This window comes from Danio aesculapii, chromosome 23, assembly GCF_903798145.1.
Source record: "Danio aesculapii chromosome 23, fDanAes4.1, whole genome shotgun sequence".
In the NCBI taxonomy this organism is placed as follows: domain Eukaryota; kingdom Metazoa; phylum Chordata; class Actinopteri; order Cypriniformes; family Danionidae; genus Danio; species Danio aesculapii.
This window is the reverse complement of record NC_079457.1, coordinates 45,214,436-45,242,370: the sequence shown is the minus strand read 5'-3', so window position 1 is coordinate 45,242,370 and position 27,935 is coordinate 45,214,436. Positions and strand designations below refer to the sequence as shown.

Sequence of the window (27,935 nt, the reverse complement as noted above, 5' to 3'; positions counted from 1 at the left end):
CAAATTAATAAGGATTATTTTATTTAGTGCAGGGATGGATGTGTAAATATCCTTTAAAGAAATCTTGCTGTGTTTATCTTTTAAATGCACCATGGAGTGTATATATTGGGTCCTGTTGATTGCTAATTAAAAATAAAAACCTTTCTAAAAATGAATGTGTTGTTTATATGTTACTGTTCATATTTTACAAGTGATATTTCTACCCCTATGAAGATAATAAGTAACAACAACCTGTTATAAGAGAAGAATTTTTTTGTGCTCATAGCTGAGTCTAACTCTAGACTCAGGCTAGAGTGTGTGAAAGACAATTTATTTTTGCAGTCCAACGTATATTGCTTTCATTAAATAAAAAAAAATACATCACACAGTTTTTAAATTGTGTATTATTACCTGTTTTTAAATGTAAGTGCCTATATTTATTTGTTATTGTGCAGATACGAGCGGTCAAATGAGAAGTTTGGGGGGCGTGGTTGATTTCACGTACAAGCGTTTGGTTGGAAGCTTGATTCCGAGGCCCCGCCTCTGGCTCCATCTGGTAGTCTCTTTCGATGGGAAAAGGCGCTGTTGCAACGTCCATATTATTTTAGAATCAAGCTTCCAACCAAACGCTTGTACGTGAAATCAACCACGCCCCCCAAACTTCTCATTTGACCGCTCGTATCTGCACAATAACAAATAAATACAGGCACTTACATTTAAAAACAGGTAAGAATACACGATTTAAAAACTGTGTGATGTAAGCTGTCATTGACTGCATCTTTAACCATACCGAACCAATTCAGTAACTCCAGAGAAATGGAAGCTTTTCAACTGGTTTTATCTCCACAGCTGTATATCTTGCTACACAGATTTTGCACAGTCATTCTCATACAACATATCACACAATGTAGTCTATTGTAACTATTGTTTCAAAAATGTGTCACATTTTTAAAATATCACATGGAAAACATTTGGAAATTACTTAAGATTTCACCATTTTGACTTCAGCTGTATCTACAAACCTGCTTTGAATGAGGAAACCATGTTACTATGCTCACCACTTCAGCAACAAAAGAGCACCGGCCATACATCTATACAAGTTGTACCAGCTAATGATCAAGATCAACAAATGTTTTATCAGATATAGGAGAGCTTCGCCCACGGGTGTAAAACTACACCCAGAGAGGAATTACTGCTTTCTAGGAAACACACAAACAGCTGATAACAGCAGCTCTGCAGACTCCTCAATTATAGATGAGATCATTTTACCAGCAAACACCCTGGAGACAGTCTGAATACACACACAATGACCACAGGAAAGCCTCGAGAAGAAGCAGAGAGCAGATGAGATCAGAGGCGTGAGACGTGAGAAGACACTAAAGGCCTGTTCACAAGCATGATAAATATAAATATAATGATAAATATATTTGTTTCTACACAGGCGAATGATAATGATCCGTTTATTTTTAGATAATGCGTTCAGCTGGCTATTATCCCTTGTGACCAGCAGGTGTCCTCAGTGTGCTGCTAGCACATCTGAACACGTTATTGGCTGCCGACGTGTAATCAATCTAATCAAACAGCGAATTTAGAAGTCGTATTCAGTCTCAAAGCATTTTCAACACTCAAGCTAGCACTGGATTACTGCGGTACTTTTATTTTTATACTTTATTTTCCCTGCATGACTTTGATAACGTACATGTACTTTTCCCCATGGTATAACCAATTGTTTCCATGTGATAGTCATCTTTAAATATTGTTCTAAAAGAGGGCTTAACATCAAGCAGTGAGCTTCTCCATAGTGTCGTCTGTACTCCGGGTGCTCCGGTTTCCCCCACAGTCCAAAGACATGTGGTACAGGCGAATTGGGTAGGCTAAATTGTCTGTAGTGTATGAGTGTGAATAAGTGTGTATGGATGTTTCCCAGAGATGGGTTGCAGATGGAAGGTCATCCGCTGCGTAAAACATATGCTGAACAAGTTGGGGGTTCATTCCGCTGTGGCGACACCAGATTAATAAAGGGGTTAAGCTGAAAAGAAAGTGAATGAATGAATAATGATGATGAAATCACCGAAATCAGAAATGAGACCATGTGCGAAGAGAACAAGAGGTGATGAGAAATGAGAGAAAAGGTGAAAAACACAATGTAGCAAAGCAAAAACAGATGAAGCTAGATAAAGGATAAAAAGATACAAGAAGCGAACGATGGAGAGATGTCAACAGACCACACGTCTCACCCTTCCTGTTCAACTTGTTTGTAACCTAATAGATAACCATCATGTGCTGTCTGAACAGTTCTGTGAATTAATGAATACACCAGTAACAGGAGGTCTAAACCCCACTGATATTTCAAATATCTTTAAAATATCTGCGTATGTTGAGGCCATGAACTGTTCACACCGCCTCTCCCAATGCCGTCAGCAGCTGATGTTTTTGAGAAATTCCATATGAATCAGCAGTTTCTACACCGAAGCGCACACAGAAAGCTAAACACAATAGTGTTACAAAAACAAACGGCACGTGACTGCCTGGCGGACAGATATTATGACCGTTAATCATGTGTTTGAAGCTATGCAAGCCCAATAGTGTTGTCATGATACAGTCAAATCTAGCTTCGGCAAAATACCTTGAAAAATATCGATATTCGATACCTTTTTCGATACTTCACAGAAACCATGCTGATACTAACCAAAAGTAAGATTGTATCGTTTAAAATATTCAAGTATTGATATTTATTGAAATATTAATATTTTTGATAACACTAATGCACAATATGAAACTCAAATTATATTCATATTGCAATACATATCGCAGAAAAACTACATTTCGAAGTGTCAGATTTTTCCAATATCGTGCAGCCCTAATACAAAACTCATTTCAAATCCTGCACAGTGTGATGCTATATCAGAGACAAATTTACATATATATATGACACGTTTAAGGGCTGCACGATAATTGGAAAAATTAATTGTGATGTTTTGTTTTTCTGCGATATACATTGCGATATGAATAGAATTTCACCAGATGGCTTGAATAGCTCTATTTGGAAAGAATTCATCATTTTAGACTGATTGGGATCGCAGTGCATCTATAAGCGACATCACATGAGTAGCAGTGCGATATGGCTGTAAATCAGCACTTAGTATATTAGCCTTAGTGTCCCACTAGTGACAATATACAGCCATATTGCACTGCTACTCATGTGATATTGCATTTATACAACAGTTCGACGGCATAATCGTGTAAACGAAAAAGAAAATCAAACATGGAGAGTCTCAAAAACCATTTTGTAAGTGGAACTACTTTCATCATCCAATCACAGCTGCAGCTGATGATCAAAACAGCAGATACCTTTGCTTAAAAACAATTCACTGTAGAGCTAGTTTTTAAATGATTCTCTAGCGTAATGTCTAAAGTGATGACAAAACAGCTGATTTTGCTCACATGTTGAACGCTGAACGACATGAAATGCCATCAGTCTACAGAGATTTCACAGTATTTCTCTGTTGCGATCGGGAGATCACAATAAGTAACCCCAAAAAAGCCCTACCAAACACTACCAGATTACTATGGTATAAATACAGCACTACAACATACGAGAGAGAGAGACCGACTTAGAAAATCACTTACCAGATAGATAATCGATAGATAAATACAATACATAAATAAAAATAGTGCTTTATGGATTTCTAGAGAGTCTAACTGTATTCAGATACAGAAACTGAATAACCAAATGTAAATAACACTGTATAGTTTCCATTGTATAAAAAGTAATACAATTAACCTTTGATAAAGCTACAAACATTTTAACTTGTTATCATGTGCCTTAAAAACAGAAGAAAACTTTACAATGACTCTACAATGTTCTGAACTATAGATCTTACTCAACTATAATCTAAACTACTCAACATTGCAGATTTTGTGATGCGACTATTGCAGATGCGACTATTGCAGATGCTCACATTGCGATATCTATGTTGAAATAATACACTCCAAAAATGCTTGTTCAATCTACTTAATAAAAATTGAGTTGAAGCAAAACAATTCTTAAGGTTTTTTTTTAGAACAACTTAATTATTTATGTTAAATCCACTTAAATTTGTACAACAATTAATTTACTTAATCGATTTGTGTTGGTACAACATGTACACTTTAAAAATTTCTTGCTGTCTTAAATTTTTTTGTTGAATCAAATACAATTTTCTAGTCATCTCAACTTACATCAATCAAACTGACTAAAATATTAAGTTAAACTCTGTAAAACATTAGTTGAAACTTAAAATTTAGTTGAAACCTGATTAACTTATAAAAATAAGTTAGAGCAGCATATAAATATTTGTTGTTTTGACTTTCTGTTATTATATTTTTTAAGTGTAAGAATTGTATGAAACCAAGCGTATTTTGTGTAGAACTAATCTGCTATAAAGATAGAAAGCTCATGTTATATATGGATCTGATCCAGTCGTGCTCAGCAAATTCAGGATTGGCCTGTCGCTCTGATCCAAATCCACAGATGTAATCTCCTATTATTCAGGAGCTAGAAGGAAAGGTGGTGACAGATGTGTCTTATGCTCAATTATCCACATTATTATTAGGCTCCATTTTCCCTGAAACATTTAAACGATGCGGTAGGGCACAAACAAGATGGTTTGGCAGCTCAATGGTTACAAGGGTTAGCTCTTAGGTTACATGCAATAATCAGTTCTGTTTTTTTTCTCACGATGTGTCATGTAAGTGGATCTAACGGCTAATTTAAAAACATGGCTTGTAAATAATTGATGGGATAAGACCTCCACAATAGAGCAGTGCCAAATGACTAAGCAGAAAGGCCGGTTTGGACAAGGTCGAATATTTAGTTTACAATGTATGTCATATGACTTAATGTTATAAACTTTTCATATTACTGTATGTTTTTTTCAACAGCCTCTCACAATGGGAGGTTTATTTTTTTATTTTGTGTATATAATATTTATATTTGATTATTTTTGTATCTATAAAGCTTCTATTATGATTTGATGGCTTACAATTTACCAGAGAGTCCGACTTCTTTATATTATTTTAATATTATGCAGCACGGTGGCTCAGTGGTTAGCACAAAATAGTTGACAGTTCATTCCGCTGTAGGGACCCCTGATAAATAAGAGACCAAGCCAAAGGAAAATGAATGAATGAATGAACAAATATAATATAATGTGAATAATTTTGACTTGTGTCATAAAATTTATAAAAATGAAAATATTTAAAAGAATATATATTCAATGTTTTTAAATTATCAACAATGTAAAATGAATAAAATCTATTATTATTATTATTATAGAAACCCAAATTATGTTATATTGAGCATTTAAATGTCTAAGAACGCACAAACACGTACATAAACCCAGATAAAGTGGTGTGAAAAAGTGTTTTCTCACTTACTGATATATTTTTTGCATGTTTGTCACACTTTAATGGTAGTAGTGCGTTAATGTTAGTCAAAGATAACACAAGTAAACCACACCATGCAATTTTTAAATGAAGGTTATTATTATTATTAAGAGAAAACAAAATGAAAATGAAACAAAATGAAGACTTTGAAGTGGCCTGGTCAAAGTCCTGACCTGAATCTAATTGAGATGCTGCTACATGACCTTAAAAAGCTGTTTCAAACTCAAAAACCTTATAGTGTGGCTGAATTACAACAATTCTGCAAAGTGAAAGAGCCAAAAATCCTTCACAGCACTGATTGCAAGTTAGCAACAAAAGAAAAAAGAAGACAAAACGTGTGATTGTAGTTGTTGCTGCTATGCAAGTTGTAAGTGTGGCCCAACCAGTCACTAGGTTTAGAAGGCAAACCATTTTTCACACAGAGCTATGCAGTATTCTGTTTAGTTTTACCTGAATAATACAAACCCTTATTTCAAAATATCATGATGTGTTTACTTGTGGTATCTTTGAATAATATTTGAATTTGTTTGATGATTTGAAACATTAAAGTGTGACAAACATGTAAAATAAATTAGAAATCAGTAATGGGCAAACCCTTTTTTTCACCACTGTATGTGTGTGTGTGTGTGTGTGTGTGTGTGTGTGTGTGTGCGTGTGTGTGTGTGTGTGTGTGTGTGTGTGTGTGTGTGTGTGTGTGTTTGTGTGTGTGTGTGTGTGTGTGTGTGTGTGTGTGTGTGTGTGTGTGTGTGTGCGTGTGTGTGTGTGTGTGTGTTTGTTGAATAAATTAATAAATTTTTGTATTAATCTTTTCCAGTAAAGAAAAACGGTACCATGTTGCCATGAATGAGTATCTTTAATGGGAAGAGTATATTAAGAGTGTCAGCAAGATAATAGCAAAGTGTTTGCTGTTGCTGCTGGGAAAACTGAAGAAAACCAAAGAAACACCCTTAATGCATGTCCACTGATGGTTTAGAGTATTTGAAAACCTCCAGCTAATGAATGGGTGTGGCTGTTCCAGTAATTCCAGTGAAGACAAACTTAATCCTACGGAATATTCTGGAGAAACGTGTGCTTCCCTAGACCTTGCCTAATTATACTTAAAGGGATAATTCCTCCAAAAAGAAAACAACCTCATCGATCACTCTCTCATTTGAGTTTCTTTCTTCTGTCAAACACAAAAGAAGATATTTTGAAGAATGATTGGCACCCATTGACCTTCATAGTAATTATTTTTTCCTGCTGTGGAAGTCAATGGGTGCCAGCAACACATTTTCAACAGAAAAGAATGTTCAACAGAAAAAAAGTAAAAGATGGCAGTTTATTTTATTTTATTTTTGGATTAACTATCCCTTTATACCAAATAGTCCAGTACTAGTCACATATAAAAATCAGTGTGTATGTGAAGTACTGTGTAAAAGTCCCATTACTTCTCTAACAATCTAAGAAAAGCATCTTCGCAGTGTATGAAGCATCGTGGCAGTGATGATATTCGAGCTTATGCTTTTATTTGACCTGATACGCTAAAGTATGGAAGCCTTTTCCTAAATCTAAATAAAAAAAAGGATATTGCGACTTCTTATCTCAGAATTGCAGTACACCTTTCATCGAAATGAACTCACAATTCTGAAAAACAAGATCGGAATTCTGAGAAATAAAGTTGCAATTGTGTGATATAAAGCTAATGTTGAGATAATAAGTCACAATTCGAGTTATAAAGTCAAAATTCTGACAAAATAAATTCACAATTGCAAAATATTAATATAAAGTCAGAATTCTTAGAAATGATGTTGCTTGTGTGATATAGGGCCCTATCCTACACCCGGCGCAATAAGGTGCAAGATGTGTTTGGCATGATTTGTTGCTATTTTCAGACCAGCGCAACCCTAATTTTCATGTTTTGCTGCATGTTGTTTAAATAGCAAATCCAGTTGTGCCACTTTGCTGGTCTAAAGCAGAGGTGTGTTAAGGTGCATAGTTGGTACGTTGCTATTTTGAGGAACTGAAATAGACTGCGCTATTGACCGTCTAAAAGCAGGTCTAAAGTCTAGCAAAGAGCATGTTAGCTATGCTGGTTCAAACGCTTACACATTGCTTAATACACACAGGATGTACAGCAATACACAAATATCTTTACATATAAAAAGAAATTAAAGGATTAAAATGTTACAAAAATTATTATTTTCTACATAAATTTAAAAACCACCACTTCAATGCCTTCTTCATGTCTCCATGGCTTTTTTCAGTTCATTCATGATAATTTGGATTTGTATAATGTTATTATCATTCATTTATTCATTTTCTCTTCGGATTAGTCCTTTCATTCATTAGGGGTCACCACAGCGGAATGATCCGCCAACTTAATCAGCATATATTTTATGCAGTGGATGCCCTTCCAGCTGCAACGCAGTACTGGGAAACACCCATACACAGATTTGATTATCATAATTAGTTTTGTTAGCAGAGCTTGAGGTTTACTGCATCATTATTATTGACATCTTACAGATGCTGATCTACTTTAAAGGGCACCTATGGTATAAAATCTACTTTTCAAGCTGTTTGGACAGACATATGTGCATGTATGGTGTATAGACTGTCATATTGGGGTGATATACGCACACCCAGTGCTTTTTTTTCAATTTAACAACATAAAAAACGGTGGACCAATTGGAGCTGTTTTCAAATCGACCGCTACCTGAGGTAGGAGTGCGGTCCCCCCGCCCACCAATATTGATTGACAGGCGCGTCATCATATCCTCAGTTTGTTGATTCACGTCAGCCATTTTCAGCGTGAGTCGAAGAAATATCACTAAAGGAACACCCTAGCTCTATTTTTAGATGCAAGGCTCATTGGGCTCAACACAAGAGCAATATTCTCCACATTATTGCTCTAATCGGAATTATTGGTTGTATCTTTAGGTAGGTTTGCAAACATGTGTACTTCTCATTGAATCTACCTTATACTTCAGCCGTTTGCATTTCTCGCGATCCCAGAAGCTCCCTGTGATCTGAACTAGCATGCGTTTTAGAATTCTAAACATAGGTTTCTATCAGGGTACACTCAAGTCGACGGCTGGGCGCCGCGGACCGTTGCAGAAACCTATGTTTAGAGAGTGAGAGTGTCTGGTGTACTGTGTCGCGGCTTCGAGTGGCGCATCCGGTGCCTCAGTCAAAGTTAATTCAGTGTGTGTGGTTATTAGTTTCTGTGTACAAGCTCGGCACTTGAAACTAGCACACAGTTGGCTGTAAAACTGTACAAAGACACAAATGATTTTGTACTCTCTGCTTGGTCTGTGTCAGAGTCGTACATGTACGACTGAATGGTGATTCTCTCTCTCCTTCTCCGTCTGCCTGTCAGACTCTGTTGCAAACACAGAGCAGTTGAGCTCATGGCCCCGCCCCTTGTTACGTTGGCGGGAAGCCGAAACTAATTTACATGTGAAGCAACACACCCCTAAATCAGCGAACTGTGGACAGGCCCCCAACATGACACTTTTTAACACTTTATAATAAAACAATCTGAATTGTGTTTTAAACTGAACCTAAACTGGCACACTCAGGAGAACCAGAATATTAATATTAAATCATAAAAAAGAGGTAAACTAAGTGCCCTTTAAAGTTTGCTTTGATTGTTCAGAATTTACACTTTACCATTGCACACACTGTGTAACATTTTATTTATCAAGTTTAAGAGTCTCTTTAACACTTTTATTTTATTATAAGACATGAGACAAGATATTTGTGATTATTTGTTTGTTTTGACTATTAAATATATATGTATTTTATGTATTTATATATATAATTATATATATATATATATATATATATATTTATATTTATATGAAACAATCTATCGTGATCTTTTTTTTTTTTTGCTTTATTGCCCAGCCTTAGTCCAAATAACTAAACATTCTCAAATGAAGAAGCATTTTCTAGAAAAGCAAAAAAATTGTCTTGTTTTTGAAAAAGAATGTGTCAAAAATAAGTCAGTTTTTCCTTAAAACAAGCTAAATAATATGCCAGTGGGCTAAACCAAATCTTATGTCAAAACAAGATTATTTTGCTCACCCCAATAGCAGACTATTTAGCTTGTAATTTTGACACATTTCTTAAAACAAGACAATATGTATTGCTTGTCTAGAAAATGCTTCACGATTTAAGAATTTTTAGATATCTGGACTTGAAACAAGACAAACAATCCAAGTAGGAATAGTGTCTTTTTGCAGTGTATCACAGTTTTTCTGCAAGACTTAAAGTTGGAGAGCCTGAATTACAGCAGATTTATCACACGGAAACACAGAACACTTTCATGTGGCCATAAATCATGGGACATGGAAGCGAAAAACGAGCAGAAGGCAGAAACGGACAGAATGGGGATGTCTGCAGGCCACAAGGCCAACGGCAGCTTGGCCACAAACTGAAGAGCTGGGAAAAAAAGCCTGACACACTTACACGAACACCTGCTGAGACAGAGAGAGAGAGCGTGACCAGTTTATGCAAGAGAAATGACATCAACTCACAACCAAATGTTGCAGTCTGTGTCTGCAAAACCTCTCGAATCAGTCTGCAGTTGAGGTTTGATCATTTCATCTTTAGTCATCTGCAGACGCTGTGCAGATTTGCGGTCATCTACTTTTGCAAAGACTATGGTGACGGTTCATCTTCCAGCAAGACAATGACCCAAAGTACACTGCCAAAAAAATCAATGAAGTGGCTTCACAACAACTCGGTGAATGTCCTTAAGTGGCCCAGCCAGAGCCCAGACCTAAATCCTATTGAACATCTCTGGAGAGATCTGAAAATGGCTGTACACCGTCGCAACCTGATAGAGCTTGAGAGGTGCTGCAAAGCGAAATGGGCAAAATTCCCAAAGGCAGGTGTGCCAACCCACTGCAATTTTACCACCCACTGTAAATCATAGTTATCAGAAAAAGTTGTCACATTGGATCCCTTTTTCAAAATATTTAACAAAATATAACAAAACATATATCAAAAAGCATTTTTCTACATGTAAAAAATATTGTCTTGTTTTTACAAACAATAAGTCCAAAGTTTAAAACAGAATTTTTTTTTTTTTGAAACAGAAAAGTATTTAAAAATCTGTCAACGGGGTACATAAAAAAATATCGGTTTTAAATAAAAATTAATTGTATAAAATTATTGTCCGTTGATATATAAAAAAACCTGAGAAAATCACAGATTTATGCCAAACTTCCTTCTGTCAGCAGGTGGCGCTATGACTGTGACTCAATATTGGCATGTAGATGTCACCAATTTTCAGGCAGATCAGACATTGCTTGGCTGAGTTATACGTACTTCCTCCTCCACGACGAAGCACTGAACTCTGTCAGTCCGCCACAGACACGTCCTTCGGTGAAAACTCTAGATCTTCACAATTTAACATCATAAAGACCTTTGGACTAAACTAATGGAACATGGATTTGATGTCATAAAATTTGTAGGAGGAGTTTGTTACACTGTAAAACATTTCATTTCCTGTTGCCAGCAGGTGGCGCTATAACTGTAACTGAATATTGGCATGTAGACGTGTTCAGGACTCTTATCAATCGTGTGAATTTTGAGGCAGTTTGGACAATGCTTGCCTAAGTTATAACAACTTCCTGTTTCGGGGCGAACCGTCAAAGTTTGTGAGGCCACCACAGACACGCCCTTCGACAAAAACTCTAGATCTTCCCAATTTAACATCGCCAAGGGCTTTACATGACAAAACCCAATACTGGTGTTGATCCAATTAAATCCCTAGAAGGAGTTCGTTAATATACGATGCCTGGAAATTGCACTTTTTTTTGGCAGTTTGAAAGTTAAAAATATCCGACCTCCTATGGAATAATTTTTGTGCCAATAAGAATGAACGTAACTTTATAAAACTGAACGTAACTTTCCAAGAAACGATTAAAAATATGCCACTGCAAAAGAAGAAAAACACAATGAAAACAAAAAAATGAACTTAGTCGCATGAATTTAACATGCTTTTCAAATATGCTTCATTCTTTGTTAATGATTTTCAAAGAATCGTTTTCGCGAATCATGGATTTTGAATGCGTTGCCACAGTTTTCGCTTACGCTTTGTAAATTTTCGTTTACTGTTTTGGCACAAACTTCTCGTGGGGGCGGGCTTAACAGCGATCTACACTGATTGGCTCATGAGCTTTTGATGGACAGTTGCTCTCTGACCTGGAAGCACAGACGGTGACGTCAGTGGCGCGCATATCGGAAAGTTGTTGCGGTGTGCAATACGTCGTGCTTTATGTTAAGTATTAATGTTAGTATTTTACCTACGGTCGTCTCTTAGTTTCTAAAGATGACCTCCCGGGAGAGACACGGAGCGGTGCCATCATCTTCCACCTCAGCTTGTCCCTCAGGGCAGCTTGAAGTAAGTTCGTGTTGCTAAAGTAACGTTTATCAATAACAACAATAAAAGTTTTATTCATGTACAGTGTGCAACAGTTATTTTGCGGGTTATTGTTGTTATTCACAAGTTTGCAGTGCACTGACGTCACCGTCTGTGCTTCCAGGTCAGAGAGCAACTGTCCATCAAAAGCTCATTAGCCAATCAGTGTAGATCGCTGTTAAGCCCGCCCCCACGAGAAGTTTGTGCCAAAACAGCAAACGAAAATTTACGAAGCGTAAGCGAAAACTGTGGCAACGCATTCAAAATCCATGATTCGCGAAAACGATTCTTTGAAAATCATTAACAAAGAATGAAGCATATTTGAAAAGCATGTTAAATTCGTGCGACTGAGTTCATTTTTTTTGTTTTCATTGTGTTTTTCTTCTTTTGCAGTGGCATATTTTTGATCGTTTCTTGGAAAGTTACATTCAGTTTTATAAAGTTACGTTCATTCTTATTGGCACAAAAATTATTCCATAACCTCCTGTTGGGTTTCAAATTTCGCTCCAAGAGACTTTTTTGTAGGTATTGGCATGTTTGACGTGTGTGTCAATTTTCGTACGTGTGCGTTAATCGTAACTCGGGGGCCAGTCCGTCAAAAAAAGAGTGAGTTTGGAAAAAGAGTGAGTTTGGTTAAGACTTGTCTATTGCTTCTCGTTAGTCGTTTAGTGACAATTAATATGGCGTCGTTCCATTTGGAAACGTTACTTCGTAATCTTTCGATAGAACAATTTGATAAGTTACGTAAAAATGATCTTTTTGAAATCGCTGCATATTTCCAAATTTAGGTAAGCCGCCAGTTTTTGAAGAAAACAGTGGAGAAAATTGTTTATGAACATTTAGTTGAAATGGAATTTGTTCAGATCACTAGTGACGCTCCAGATGAGAGTGAATCTCATTGTTCAGATGAAAGGTCGTGCAGCCCTGTGAGTAAGGATGTAGGGTATAATGGCGATGTAGCTAAGGTCGAAGCGGAGGCTGAAACTAAAGTTCTGTTGCCGCTCTTTGATCCCACTACCCATGTCTCTACAGACTCGAAATTACGTCCTAAAATTACGTCCTCGTACATTTATTTATTATTATTCATAAATTTTTATCTATTTTTTGCAACAAATTAGCCCAAAATCATTATAGGGGTGCCATTATGGGGTATTGGTTGTAGAATTGAGCAAATAAAGAATATTTAATCCATACTGAATGAATGAATGAATGAATGAATGAATGAATGAATGAATGAATGAATGAATGAATGAATGAATGAATATATTTGCGACGTATTGCCATATACCTATGATTTACAATCATATGAGGGGGTCTCTCTTTAATTCAATTTTGTATGAGGCTCGAACATAACAAAAAGTGGACAAAGTGAAGTGTTGTGAATACTTTCCGGATACATTGCAACTGCTGGCTGATTTGAGACCGTAAGTTTTAGAAGGTAAGAGCTGTTTTTTATTTTTAACTTTAGTGGAAAGAAGCATAATGAGTGTGAGATGCATTGGTTTTAGGACCAAAGGGCTGTAAAACTGACTTGATGAAAGAAAGCATGAGCGTTTAGATGCGTACTTTGTTAGCACGATGGAGACAGCGTCGTTTAGGATGCTCTCCCCAAACACCAGCATGTTGAGTACAGGATCCACATTCAGAGCGTTAAAGATGGCGATGGTGGCCACTGGGTCCACTGCAGAGATCAGAGAGCCGAACGCAAAACTGGAGAAAAAAGAAGAAGACATGAATGTGCATATGCATGTCAAACATTCTCAAAACACTTTCCTTAATAGTTTACAAGCAGACGTCTCACCTGTCTGTCATCGTCATCTTGTAGATAACATCGGCCTGTTTAACAGACACATCGAAACATGCCAGTCACTATTGTGGTTAAGGTGTGCAAACCAGTTTAACTAGATAAACCACTCACCGAACTCATTTACAGGTCTGTTTACACAGAAAGACGTGAGAAAAGTTTCAGAAAACAAAAATAACATACCTGGCCCAGGAAGTAGATCCCCCCTCCCACGATGAAAGCTGAAATCGCTGTTCCGAACACGGCGAATAACGTGATGGAGCCTATGTTTTGGAAAAAATTACCCTGCAGAAAATAAAAACCTGAATGGTCAATCTGTTTTTAGAACTATGAGAGTCTCTGACTTAAGCCTGAGGGCAAACAACACTGATATTCCTCGAAAACAGTTTGCTGACTAATCATAGTGCTATTTTTAGATTTCACACTGTACTATTTAATAATAAAAAAATAGGTCGAGATATTTAAGATGTTAAATATCTTTTGGACATCTGTGCTTCTTTTAGAATGAAACAATTCATTAAAAGAGCTAGTCTGTGATAATAATTTGTGAATCAGATGTCACTGAGTGGGTTGTATTGTACCGTTTATATTTGAGCGCAGCCTACAAATAGAAATAAAATCAGTTTTTTTGTGCATGTGTGTGTTTTGTTTTTGATTTTTAAACAATCTATTTATTGAGATGTAACACAAATTTGACAATATAAGACAACACAACTGTAATTGTGCGTTCACATCAGATGCGGATGAAGCATCAAGCTCAAGTAATTTACATGTTAAGTCAATACAAAGACGTTAATAGACATCTTGCAGCATGATTCGCGTAAATGAGGCGAATAATGTGCTTGTAATGAAGCGGTGCGAGTTGTGCGTTTTGCGCGTTTGACGTGCTTATCACGCAACAGACATTAGCACCACGTTAACCAATCAGGAGCTTGTTCTAGTATGGGCATGGTTATGATGTAGCGCCTGTTGGTGTGTCCCTAGACGAAATTTTCCTGCCAACATGGGAGAAGAGCTCAAGTGGAAGATGTTTGGAACCACCAGGACTTTTCCCAGAGATGGCCGGCCATCTAAGCTGAGTGATCGGGGGAGAAGGGCTTTAGTCAGGGAGGTGATCAATAAGCCAATGTTCACTCTGTCTGAGCTCCAGCGTTCTTCTGTGGAAAACCTTACAGAAGGACAACCATCTGTGCAGAAATCCACCAATCAGGCCTGTATGGTAGAGTGGCCAGACTGAAGCCACTTTCAGACCATAAGAAATAAAATTCTCTGGTCTGATGAGACTAGATAATTGAACTCTTTGAAGTGAATGCCAGGCGTTACGTTTGGAGAAAACCAGGCACTGCTCATCACCAGGCTAAAACCATCCCTACAGTGAAGCATGATGGTGGCAGCATCATGCTGTGGGGATGTTTTTTAAGCAGCAGGAACTGGAAGACTAGTCAGGATAGAGGGAAAGATGAATGCAGCAATGTACAGAGACATCCTGAATGAAAACCTGCTTCAGAGTGCTCTTGACCTCAGACTGGGGTGACGGTTGATCTTCCAGCAGGACAATGACCCAAAGTACACCGCCAAAAAAATCAATGGAGTGGCTTCACAACAACTCGGTGAATGTCCTTGAGTGGCCCAGCCAGAGCCCACATCTAAATCCTATTGAACATCTCTGGAGAGATCTGAAAATGGCTGTACACCGTTGCTTCCCATCCAACCTGATAGAGCTTGAGAGGTGCTGCAAAGAGGAATGGGCAAACATTCCCAAAGGCAGGAGTGGCAAGCTTGTGGCATCACATTCAAGAAGACCCGAGGCAGTAATTGCTGCCTAAGGTGCATCAACAAAGTAATGAGCAAAGGCTGTGAATACTGATGTACATGTGATTTTTCAGCTTTTTTATTTTTAATAAATTTGCAACAATTTCAAAAACTCTTTTTTCACATTGTCATTATGGGGTATTGTGTGTAGAATGTTGAAAAAATAAATGAATTTAATCCATTTTGGAATAAAGCTGTAACATAAAAAAATGTGGAAAAAGTGAAGCCCTATGAATACTTTCTGGATGCTCTGTAATCGACGCTTAATCTCTTGCTACTTACTTTATGAGGGTGTTTAAACCTTTGAATCAAAAAGCAGTGACTTGGGTATAGGCAAAAATGAAGGTTCGGACGTTACTGATCACATGATTATAGCAAAACGAATCAAGCTCCGCTACACTGCTTCACTGCGGAACGTATTATATTTTTAAGCATCCTTTGAAGCCTCGGTGCACAACATCACATCCCTAGTGTCTATCATGAAGTGGATTTCACATGAAAATGAAGCTAATTTGATGCACGAATGAAGTGAGCAAACTCAAAATGTCCATGTGTCTATTTATGGTGCACGATTTAGCATGAGCGTGTGGTGTAAACTCCCCATAAGAATTTCTGTTTTAATCGTCTATTTATGGCATTATTTAGCACTTTCTGTTCCGATTTCACAGTGGATCGTGGTCACATATTACAACAAAATACTGACAGCTGTTTATGATCATAATTAATATTACACCAATGTTTACCTTATGTAATGAGTATCCAGACTCAAAAATAATCGGCGGTAGAAGTAACAGGAAGAACATATTGGGACGAAACATCTCTTCCTCCTGTGAAAGAAACACAGAAAAATGAAAGTGTGTAAGTAAACATGAAGATTTTCATTTTCTGGATAATGTATTCTGCTCATATAACTCATTGTTTTTATTATTAAATCACAGGTTAGGCGTATGAGGAAGGCATGCAGATGAGAAACAAAACTAGCTCACTGGCCAATCAAATTAGACTAATGACTCTTTCCTAACCATCTCAACTTAAAACGCTGCATTATGCATTATATTTGACTTTGAAAATCACTGTGAAGCAATAATCATAAATGAAGAGTCTTTTTTTCAGAAACGATCTCAGGTTTTATTAAAATGAGTTCAGTTTCATTACCAAATCTGCAAACCCTGCTAATTAGTGCTATTTAAGCAAGTGCTATTTGATTATAGTTTATTATTTCAAGATTTTATTTTAATCTTGTACTTCAGATTTACTATTTTATACTTGTGATTTACTATTATTATTAACGCAGCAGACACACAACATCATAGGATGTTAATATAAGGTTAGATTTAGCTCACCAGCTTCTAGGGACAACGTTATTTTGACGTCCAATAACAACATGAAATGACGTTGATATTTATTTGATTTTAGGTAGGCAACGCAGTGGCGCAGTAGGTAGTGCTGTCACCTTACAGCAAGAAGGTCGCTGTTCTCCCTGCGTTCGCGTGGGTTTCCTCCGGGTGCTCCGGTTTCCCCCACAGTCCAAAGACATGTGGTACAGGTGAATTGGGTAAGCTAAATTGTCAGTAGTGTATGTGTATGTGAATAAGTGTGTATGTGTTTCCCAGTGATGGGTTGCGGCTGGAAGGGCATCCACTGCATAAAACAAATGCTGGATAAGTTGGCGGTTCATTCCGCTGTGGCGACCCCAGATTAATAAAGGGACTAAGCCGAAAAGAAAATGAATGAATGAATGAATTTAGGTAGTGTTGGAAAGTGTCCAAAATCAAACGTCAAGCCAACATCTTAAACCGACGTCATATTGACGTCAAAAACTGACATTTATTCATCAAGTATGGCAACCAAAATCCAACGTCTGATATACGTCATATTGGTAACGTCCACACAACGTCAAGCTGTAACATCATTAGACGTTGATATTTTGTTGTTTTTAGGTTGCGCTGGAAAGTCTGACATCTGTCTGATGTTGGACAATGATGTCAGCCTTACGTTGGGTTCTGACGTCAACCTGATTTTCATTTCCAAGCATTTCCCACGACGTTAGCGTACAACATCAATTTGATGTCATTTGACATCCTGTGCCTGCTTGAAATACACTTTCATTGCCAGCACACACACAAAGTGTCAGAGAACGAGTGTGTTTAATGTGTTTGTGAGAATGTGTGTATTAGTGTGTGCCTTTAAACATTTACCTTATACTTGAGCATTAGACTAATGACCCTTTCCTAACATCACAGCTTAAAATATAAACATGCTGCACTGTTGTGCATTATACACAAGCTTGAAAATCACTGCGTGGCAATGATCATAAATGAAGAGGGGTTTTTCTTCATCCATGATCTCAAGTTTAATAATAAAAATGCGTTCAGCTTTGTTGGACATCTGCAAACTCTGCTAATCAGTGCCATTTGAATTGTGTTTTTAAAAGCTGTTAGGCACAGCGACCATAGTGATCATTTGATTTGCTATGTTTACCATTGCATGGTTTCCGCTACATTCATTCTTCCATGGCGGGGCGCCACGCCAAAATTGATCCCTCCACGGCTACATTACATCTTTCCGCACCAAATTTATAATCGCACCAAAATGTATTTGGAGGTAAGTGAATTATAACAGGGCAAACTTTTCTGTAACCGTAGTAGTGCTGTGCGTTATTTGTTTATCCCTTTAAGGTTACGTGCTGACTGACTGACTGGTTGACTGACAGGTGTGTGATGCGTGAGGCCAACAAACACGACGTATAGCCGTTTCACTTCACTTCAGGATGCATTAATACCGCTCTGTAGGTCTTATGAATATTCCCAGTATTCCACACTTGTTATATAAATGCACTAAATCGCACTTCAGCAGCGTTTATTTGAGCGTGTACAAGAAGATCTGCATTAGATCAGCATATATTTGAGGGGGCGTGCGAGAAGTTGTGCACGAGCAGAGGAAATCGGCGCGCAAGCAAAGAGGTTCGCATACTCGTACCGCCACAGCTGGAAACAATCCTAGAGGAAACACTGCATTGTTTATTTCTCTTGTGTTAATTTTTCTTTATTTAAAAATGGTATTATTTTAGGATTTTATTTTATCCTCTGACTTTAGATGTACTATTATAAAATGTGTATAAATACACTTTCATGACCAGTCAGAGAATGAGGATGTTTAATAGGTTTGTGAGAATGTGTGTAATAGTGTGTGCATTTAAACATTTACATTACACTCGTGCACGAAGCTGAACTGTGTTGATTCTGCGATTACAAAAGCACATGTGCAGAAATGCACAAACACACATTTCATGCATGAAACCACAAGCGCATCACTTTTCACAACATGCACACATTCTCGTTCTTCAAGTTCCTGTGGAAGGAGGCCCACCACATTCTCTTTCAGCTCCACTGAGATTCATCTCTATCCCAATCAAGACATCATGAACCTTTCGAGAAATCAGTAAGAGAAATCACGAGAGCAGTAAGATTATGCAAATCTGAGCGTGCATGCTTGACAAACCACCTGTAGAAAACACACTTTCATCTTGCTGACACTTGCACCAGACACTTTCTTACAATGTGCATTTATGAAGTGTGGTGGTGAGTGGGCTTGACAAACCACCTGTAGAAACACTCATCTCTCTCTCTCTTAATAAATTTGCAACAATTTCAAAAAATATTTTTTCACATTGTCATTATGGGGTATTGTGTGTAGAATTTTGAGGAAATAAATGAATTTAATCTATTTTGGAATAAGGCTGTAACATAAAAAATGTGGAAAAAGTGAAGCCCTATGAATACTTTCTGGATGCACTGTAACTTGACTAACCATTAAAACACTGACGACACTGAAAAACACTGAAAAAGCTGAAGATTGAAGTGGTGCGCTGAAAGGTTGATCTACTTTTTGTCAATCCATTCATTCCACATTTGGTCTGTTACATTTCATAGCATCCAGAAGACTGCTTGATTTGTTTGCTTAGGGAGTGTAGTCAAGTTCAAGACCAAAGAGCTGCTGGAGTTACAGTTTTTATATTCACTTTGGTATTACCTTCACTTAAAGTGTTATTTTTTTGGAATTTTAGACATATGTTGGTGTTGTTTTTTTAAACTCAACATGGTTATCACTTGTAAGTTAGATTTGCCAAAGTCCAAAACTATGTATTTTGCTTAGATTTCTTTTATCTAGAAATACCATAGAAATTTAGAATGATGTAGATCCAACTGTGCAGACAGTGTTCATACAATTACAGCAGCATATGTGAATTAATGCAGTATGAAGTATGTGATACATTTCATTATGATTGTATTGATTTACTTTCATTAAATCTGATGACTTTTTTACTAGTGTTATTGAAATATGTCGAGTATATTAAGATTAGTTCACCCAAAACTGAAAAATCTGTCATCATTTACTCTCCCATTTACTTCCAAAACTTTTTGGGTTATTTTTTACTCTGTTGAAGACAAAATAAGATATTTCGCAGAATGCTGGAAACTTGTAACTATTGATTTCAAGAATTTAGCCTTTATCTTCTGAAGCTTATTTCTAAGTCTTTTTATTCACATATAAACACAGAACAATGCACGTATTATATGGATTCACATAGATTATTTTAATTATGTCCTCGCATTTTTATAAGGAAATAACTCGGATCTATTTATATATTTCAAAAAGAAAAGAAAGATAATAATAAATCATGTAATTAAAGTCTTGCCTAAATGATAACCGATTAGAAAATAAAATATTTGAGTCAATCGCTTGAGAGAAAGATTTGTGACAAATATTTGCTGCAAATTCTTTTGTGCAATCTGTCATGTTTGCAGGGAGCTGCCCTAGAAAAACACTTCAGATCACTAAATAGAATCTTGGTTAAGATGCTGTTTTTGTAAGTCACCACCTATTCAGTCAAAGACGCAGCCACACCTTTGAGTTTATTTTACAGTAATGAAGCTCAAGAATGAGGAAGGAAAGTGTGGAGCACGGGAGCAAAGGCATGATTTATGAACTCCGAGCATATGTGCAGACAGTTAAAGGTGCAAAAGTCCATCTGTATCAGTGACACGAGAACAGCATGTCGTAGCCTCAGGAGGACAAGCTGCTGGCAAAAACTTATTCTGAGCCTATAGCCTCAATCCATCCATCCAATCTATCACAAAGGTTTTTTTGTTTGCTTTTTTAAGCTCCTTGTCATCTTTGAATCAGTGAGCCCAATAATTGCAGTGAAATGAGATACAAAAGTATTCTGTCTTCATTTTGTAAAAACAAAATCCTAAAACAAGCTGTCCTCACAACTCAATACTTTACTTCAGCACCACGTTGCTTCCGGCATTCTAAAACTGTAGTGATATCTGTCTTTCTGCAATGCTCAATGATAGACTCAATGACTGCCTTTGAGGGGGAAAAAAATTAATGTTATGGCATGTATTAAGGATATTTACACTCTCCGACTACTTTATTATGTACACCTGTCCAACTGCTCGTTAACGCAAATTTCAAATCAGCCAATCACATGGCAGCAACTCAATGCATTTAGGCATATAGACATGGTCAAGACGATCTGCTGCAGTTCAAACCGAGTATCAGAATGGAGAAGAAAGTTGATTTAAGTGACTTTGAATGTGGCATGGTTGTTGATGCAAGAGTACTGAGTATTTCAGAAACTGGAGATTTCACGCACAACAGCTCTAGGGTTTACAGAGAATGGTCTGAAAAAAGAGAAAATATCCAGTAAGTGGCAGTTCTGTGGGTACAAATGCCTTGTTGATGCCAGAGGTCAGAGGAGAATGGCCAGACTGGTTCCAGCTGATCACTTTATTTTAAGCAAATTTACTTTATAAATGCTTACTTATCTCAGAGCTAGGGTTAGCATGGCTAGCATTCTGAGCAAAGCATCTGACATTAATGCTGATTATAAAAATACCAAGACTGAACGCATGAGTGTTACTCTTCTGCAAGGTCTGAAAACAAAACAAAAAATAAATAAAAAATAAAAAATACTCATCTCTTCTTAATTTTCAAACTAATCTACTGATCATTTTGTAGTCATTTGGCTACAGTTCTACAGCTCTTTTTAAAAATTGTACATTTTCATATGACTGAACTCGTACAAATTTGTACGATTTAGCCACTAAACTGACAAAATGTAAAATAGTTATGTTTCCTAATGAGATCAGGCTGGGTTTTCTCTCACTATTGTTGTTGTGTTTAGCAGTACTCACTAACCGTTTGCACTAACGCGTCTTAGTTTTAAAACCCTTTTGCTATCCATCCACGCTACACCAGAATTTTCGAACCCTGAAAATAGAGCTTTTGGACACGCTGAAGAGGCTGTTTTAAAACGTTACTGCTCCATGTCAGTGTGGATGGGGAAAACAGTGGCGGGGCTGCAGACATTCACCTATCTGATTGGGGCTTTTTCTCAATATCAAGTACGCAAAGTTCTTGAAAGTCTTGCATCCTTTCTTTGTAAGTTCAGACTTTGTGTTAAGTCGTGTTACGACTTTGTGTAACACTTTGCAAGTTTGATATGGAAGAAAAACTCCCGAGGACATGTAGGGTAAATCTTCAAAGGGAACAGTGTACTGTATAACCTCATTCACATCAGCCTGGCTACATTGTTTCACAATCTTAACCTTTTGAGGACCAAGGTGTTTTTTTACATGCATTTTCTACTTGTCTTAGTTATTTGGGCTTATTGGAACCTAGTTAGAATAAAAATCTTAAGCATCATCTTTTGATATGATGTACTTTTAGAGAAAAATTATGTCCATATATGTGGACTCGTGGTTCGAATTTACATAAAACCCTTTTTCCTGAATTTTTTTAATGCATATTTAACAGAATTTTTTTTTAACTTGCTTTGACTATCAGGGAGTAAAAACAAAATTTTTTCCCATTTTGGACAGCTAAAAATAGCGTTTGGGACATTTCATATGCTGCAAAACAATTGCAGGATGACACTGTGTGTCTGTAAAAAAATATAAAACATTCAAAGTATTTTAAATAGCAACTTAAGAGCTCAAATGTGCTGTCCACGTATGTGCCACTCAAGCCCTAGGAGGTTATTAATAAAATATAAACATGATATGAGGAACTGCCTATTTTCATTTTGATATTACCAACTTAGCAGACACCAAAAATGTTGAGGCACCGTGTAGCTTCATATTTATATGACCGTCATCTTCACTGTTTGCATAATTATAACAAAACGGAGCCTATAACATCACTGCCTCCTTTCATTTTCATGAAAAATATGAAACAAACTCTGTCTCTTTTGCTGAATATCAGTTTAATAATCAATAACAGCCATTATAAAGTATAACGTACAATAAGTTTATACATAGGAAATAAAGGTAATCAGTCAAATGTGCAGAATCAGTGTACGTGCTTACATTAACTTATCTTTGTGCTCAGCCAAAACACAATACCTGAGAACAAGCAACAGATTCAAAAGACAGTTAGATAGAGACTAGATGAATTAAATATCACGTTTAACAACTATAGTGAGATGAAATCCAGCGGTAGATCCTTGATGAACTGTCCGACGTGTGCTGCTATCACCTGGGTATCACCTCAAAGCACCCGCTGACTGCCTGGGGCTCAGACGAGTGCATACGCTGCAGCGCATGCCAGAGTGTGTATGTCGTGACATGATGTGCCTTATTTAACAATGTAGTGTGGATGGAAATCTTTTCAGAAATGCTAGATGAAACACCAGTGTGGACGTGGATCGTTTTAATTCGAAATCGCTGTTTAAAACGTAAAACGCACCAGTGTAAACGGGGCCTCGAGCAGCATGACACATTTAAAACACCACCTACTGCTGCATGGGGGTGTCAGAAGGTTCGGAAACAGCATACAGTCACTTAGCCTCCTCTACCCTCAAACGAAGAACAAAAAAAACTTTGTTTGAAGTATATGAAGTATATGAAGTATATCAAGGTCTGAAAAGGTTTCCGGTATTTTTCGATATGACTTTTTTTTTTGTTCAACAGAAGGTGAAAACTTATAAAGGATTGAAACAAATAAAGGGTGAGTAAATGATGATGATTTTCAGCTTTGAGTGAACTGTCCCCTTTAGGGTGGTTTGTGCAAATCTAGCCAACCCAGGCTCATTCTGAGAACGTAGTCCCGTGGACGTTTCTGGAGACCGCGAAATACGTAGCCGGGGGTACGTACGGCTGCATTTCATTTTTTTAAGTGAACGCTGCAGGGCGGTGTGACGCCGTTCCCTTCGGCGCTTGCCGGCCGGCCAGCCGTGTGGAGGGCTTTCCCGCTGCAACCAGTTTGTCCGGTTAGCTCTTCGTGTACCCTGGTGGACTCGAGGCGCAGAGAGGGGCTGACCACGACGACGACTGGGTTCGAGTCTGGGGAAGAGCGGTTCCAGAAATCAGGTAAGAAAACAAAAACAAAATCCAAAAATTGAAGCGAACAAGTTCATCACAGGGTGAGAATGTGGTCAAAATCCAAAAACGTGGTAAAAATCAGACGAGGGCTTTTCTTTTTCTGGACGGCTTTTGTGAATCGTCGTTGGTTGGGTTTAGGGACGGAGGAGGGTGGGTCAGCCCGCCGATTGGCCGGTCGCACGGTCAATCATTCTGTCATCCAGGCAGACAGGCGGAAGGTCGTTCGACAGCGGCCTCTAGCGGGTTTACGCGAGAACAGCGCGGGGAAAAAGCGCGCACAGCGGCCTCTCGTGGACTCGCGAAAACAAAAACTGCAAAAATACATACCTCCCGGGACGTATTTCGCGGTCTCCAGAAACGTCCCCGGGACTACGTTCTCAGAATGAGCCTGGGTTGAATCTAGCACAGGGGTTTACAGTAGCAGAGTAAGAGCTTGAGAGCAGAGTTTGGAGGCGGTGAAGTGGAGACACGCTCCATTGAGCTGCTCATGGCGAGGGTCTCCGGTTACTGAAACACACAGCACTGAGGGCCCCTCTTGACCTTTAGACTTCCTGAAACAAAAGGAAGCTCTGTACTCGCACAGCCTGGCATCACCTCTCATCCCAGACAAAAATGTTAATTAAAGCCGGGAACAGCGAGAGAGATGAAAAGGTGGAGAGAGGAAGAGAAAGGAGAGGTGGCCGTGAGAGCAAAACGGGGTCTAGGGAGAGAAACACACTATTGTGTGGCCAAGAGAATGAAACAGGAGACAGAAAGAGAGTGAAAATGTGAGAAGAGGAAGCTGAGCAGAGAGAAAATGTACCGGGAGGATGTCCTCTGCTCGAAAAGCAGAATTTGTTAATATGACAAATGCCGATGACATAAAACAGAGCTGAATAAAACTGATGCAAACAAAAAAAATACTGGAATGGTGTCCTCTATTAAGAAAACTCTAATCTAAGATGACATTTTTTATTACTACACATGATGATGACATAAAACAGAACTGAAAATAAAACTAATACAGTGGGTACAATGAGCGTTGAACATAAGTAAATTTAATTCTAAAGGTGCTGAGATTTTGGTAAAAATGGGTAGGCCCAAACGGAATCTGCGTGCACAGATTTCCGCAGATTTTTAGGCCATCATTAACTATGTTTACTCAAATAAATGTGTGTGAATCTATATTTATTCAGGTTTTAAATTAATTACAGTAATATTATTGACTAATATGAAAAATGTTCATATGATTTATGAACAATGCAGTTTGTACAGTAATATTTTCTGTCTTTTAGTAGAGATATTATATGAGAGACTTGCTTTGTTTACCAAATAAAGTGAATCTAATTGGATTTGCATTTTAGCTATTAAATAAAATATTAAAAGATATTCTTTTTTATTTCACATTTAAGGTTTTAGTTATGATAATCCCAAAATAATTCCGCAGAAATCCGCAGATTTTTACCAAAATTCTCTGCAGAAATAGCAAAAAACGTCCGTAGCTTCCGTCTGGCCCTAGTTATGGGTAATAACAATGGAATGACACAAGAACTGAAGTACTGAAATATATTTAATACTTTGTACAAAAGGCTTTTATGGTAATGAGAGCTTGAATACTAACAGCTCATTGGCCACTCCTTAGTTTATCTGAACCTGAAACCTTTCACCACTCCCATGAACAAATAAAGCTGCTTGTCATTTTGAGTACATAAGGTTGCTGCTGGTACAAAACGTTTGATCCTATTGGCTTTTGTAAAGTGATGTATGTGTTTTTATGGTGACCTGTGACTCCCTCAAATGACAGAAACCAGCACATATTTGCTCGATAGTATAAGCGCTTCATGGACAAAATCAATGCACAACCTGCTAACTGAGAATGTGATCATTGCTTCTTTTGATCAATATGTGGCTGAATCAGACTGGCATTTTCTTACCCCTAGAAAAATTTACTTGCAAGAGAGATCTGATCATTTCTGGCAAATCTGAAATCCTCTGTGGGAGTTTTTGGAGAATAATATATGTATTATGAAATATGTACATTAAAAAAATACTGTATTTTTTGGTTAATTTCGCACTTCATAAAATACTTGAATTACTAGCTGACGGATTGAATAATAGATGTCTCTATTGTTGTGTATGAGACACCTTTACCATTTACCATTGTCATACAATATACATTGCAAATCTTTAAACTACTGTAATAAAAAAAGAGAATATGATTATTACAAACAAACTATGCACTTTTGTTTCATCGGTTTATGGGTTGTTGTTTTTTTTATGTGATTTTTTTGAAGATAATGTAAATTGTATTATCCTTCTGTGACGTAATGCTAAATTTTTAACATCATTGCTCTTTAGTCTTTAATTTGAAGCTGAAGTGTCCAATAGTAAATGGAAAAATGCTAACGTTAGTATGATAGCACTAAAAATTAACCATCATCTAAAGCCACATCTTCTGAATGCATGAACCCACACTAAACGACATGACTACAATACATCACATAACATTAACCAGAGAGAAAACTGTATAGTAGAGTTAGAGATCACAATACCAAACCTTAAAAAAAGAGGGTAGGTTGTTGATGTTTGCCTGCTACTGAACCACTGTCTGAACCGTATTTGTGAACGCAGCGATTATGCAATCCTGCAGGTAGGACAGCCTATCATAGTGTTCGGACCGAACGTTTTGATTAGGCAAACTTTTCTTGTTTCTGCACCATCAGAAAAAATGTTTTGATTGGACAAACTTTTCTTGTGCACCTTCAGCCGAAAGTTTTGATTGGACAAACTATTCTGGCTCCTGCACTTTCAGACCAAACATTTTGATTGGACAAACTCTTCTTGTTCACCTTCAGACCGAACGTTTTGATTGGACAAACTCTTCTTGTTCACCTTCAGACCGAACATTTTGATTGGACAATCTCTTCTTGTTCACCTTCAGACAGAACATTTTAATTGGACAAACTTTTCTTGTTCACCTTCAGATCGAACAATTTGATTAGACAAACTCTTCTTGTTCACCTTCAGACCGAACGATTTGATTGGACAAACTTTTCTTGTTCATCTTCAGACCGAACGATTTGATTGGACAAACTTTTCTTGTTCATCTTCAGACCGAACGATTTGATTGGACAAACTTTTCTTGTTCATCTTCAGACCGAACGATTTGATTGGACAAACTTTTCTTGTTCACCTTCAGACCGAACGATTTGATTGGACAAACTTTTCTTGTTCACCTTCAGACCGAACGATTTGATTGGACAAACTTTTCTTGTTCATCTTCAGACCGAACGATTTGATTGGACAAACTTTTCTTGTTCATCTTCAGACCGAACGATTTGATTGGACAAACTTTTCTTGTTCATCTTCAGACCGAACGATTTGATTGGACAAACTTTTCTTGTTCACCTTCAGACCGAAAGTTTTGATTGGACAAACTTTTCTTGTGCACCTTGAGACCGAACGTTTTGATTGGACAAACTTTTCTTGTTCACCTTCAGACCAAACAATTTGATTGGACAAACTTTTTTGGTTCCTGCACCTTCAGACTGAATGTTTTGATTGGACAAACTTTTCTGGTTCCTGCACCTTCAGATCGAACTATTTAATTTGGCAAAATTGTTCCTGCACCTTCAGACTGAACATTTTGACTGGACAAACTTTTCTTGTTCCTGCACCTTCAGACTGAACATTTTGACTGGACAAACTTTTCTTGTTCATCTTCAGACCGAACGATTTGATTGGACAAACTTTTCTTGTTCACCTTCAGACCGAACGATTTGATTGGACAAACTTTTCTTGTTCATCTTCAGACCGAACGATTTGATTGGACAAACTTTTCTTGTTCATCTTCAGACCGAACGATTTGATTGGACAAACTTTTCTTGTTCACCTTCAGACCGAAAGTTTTGATTGGACAAACTTTTCTTGTGCACCTTGAGACCGAACGTTTTGATTGGACAAACTGTTCTTGTTCACCTTCAGACCAAACAATTTGATTGGACAAACTTTTTTGGTTCCTGCACCTTCAGACTGAATGTTTTGATTGGACAAACTTTTCTGGTTCCTGCACCTTCAGATCGAACAATTTAATTTGGCAAAATTGTTCCTGCACCTTCAGACTGAACATTTTGAC

At 37.5% G+C, this 27,935-nt stretch overlaps 1 protein-coding gene across 1 annotated transcript in view; it reads right to left on the bottom strand.

The window, feature by feature from the left end:
* Nucleotides 1-27,935, bottom strand: part of slc9a8 (solute carrier family 9 member 8) — a 70,559-nt gene that overhangs the window by 20,559 nt on the left and 22,065 nt on the right. The window contains exons 5-8 of the mRNA XM_056449558.1: nt 16,175-16,258; nt 13,803-13,904; nt 13,617-13,651; nt 13,382-13,525 (exon numbers count right to left, since the gene is read on the bottom strand). Of these exons, the coding sequence (XP_056305533.1) occupies nt 13,382-13,525; nt 13,617-13,651; nt 13,803-13,904; nt 16,175-16,258 (365 nt within the window). The remainder of the gene's footprint in view (nt 1-13,381; nt 13,526-13,616; nt 13,652-13,802; nt 13,905-16,174; nt 16,259-27,935) is intronic.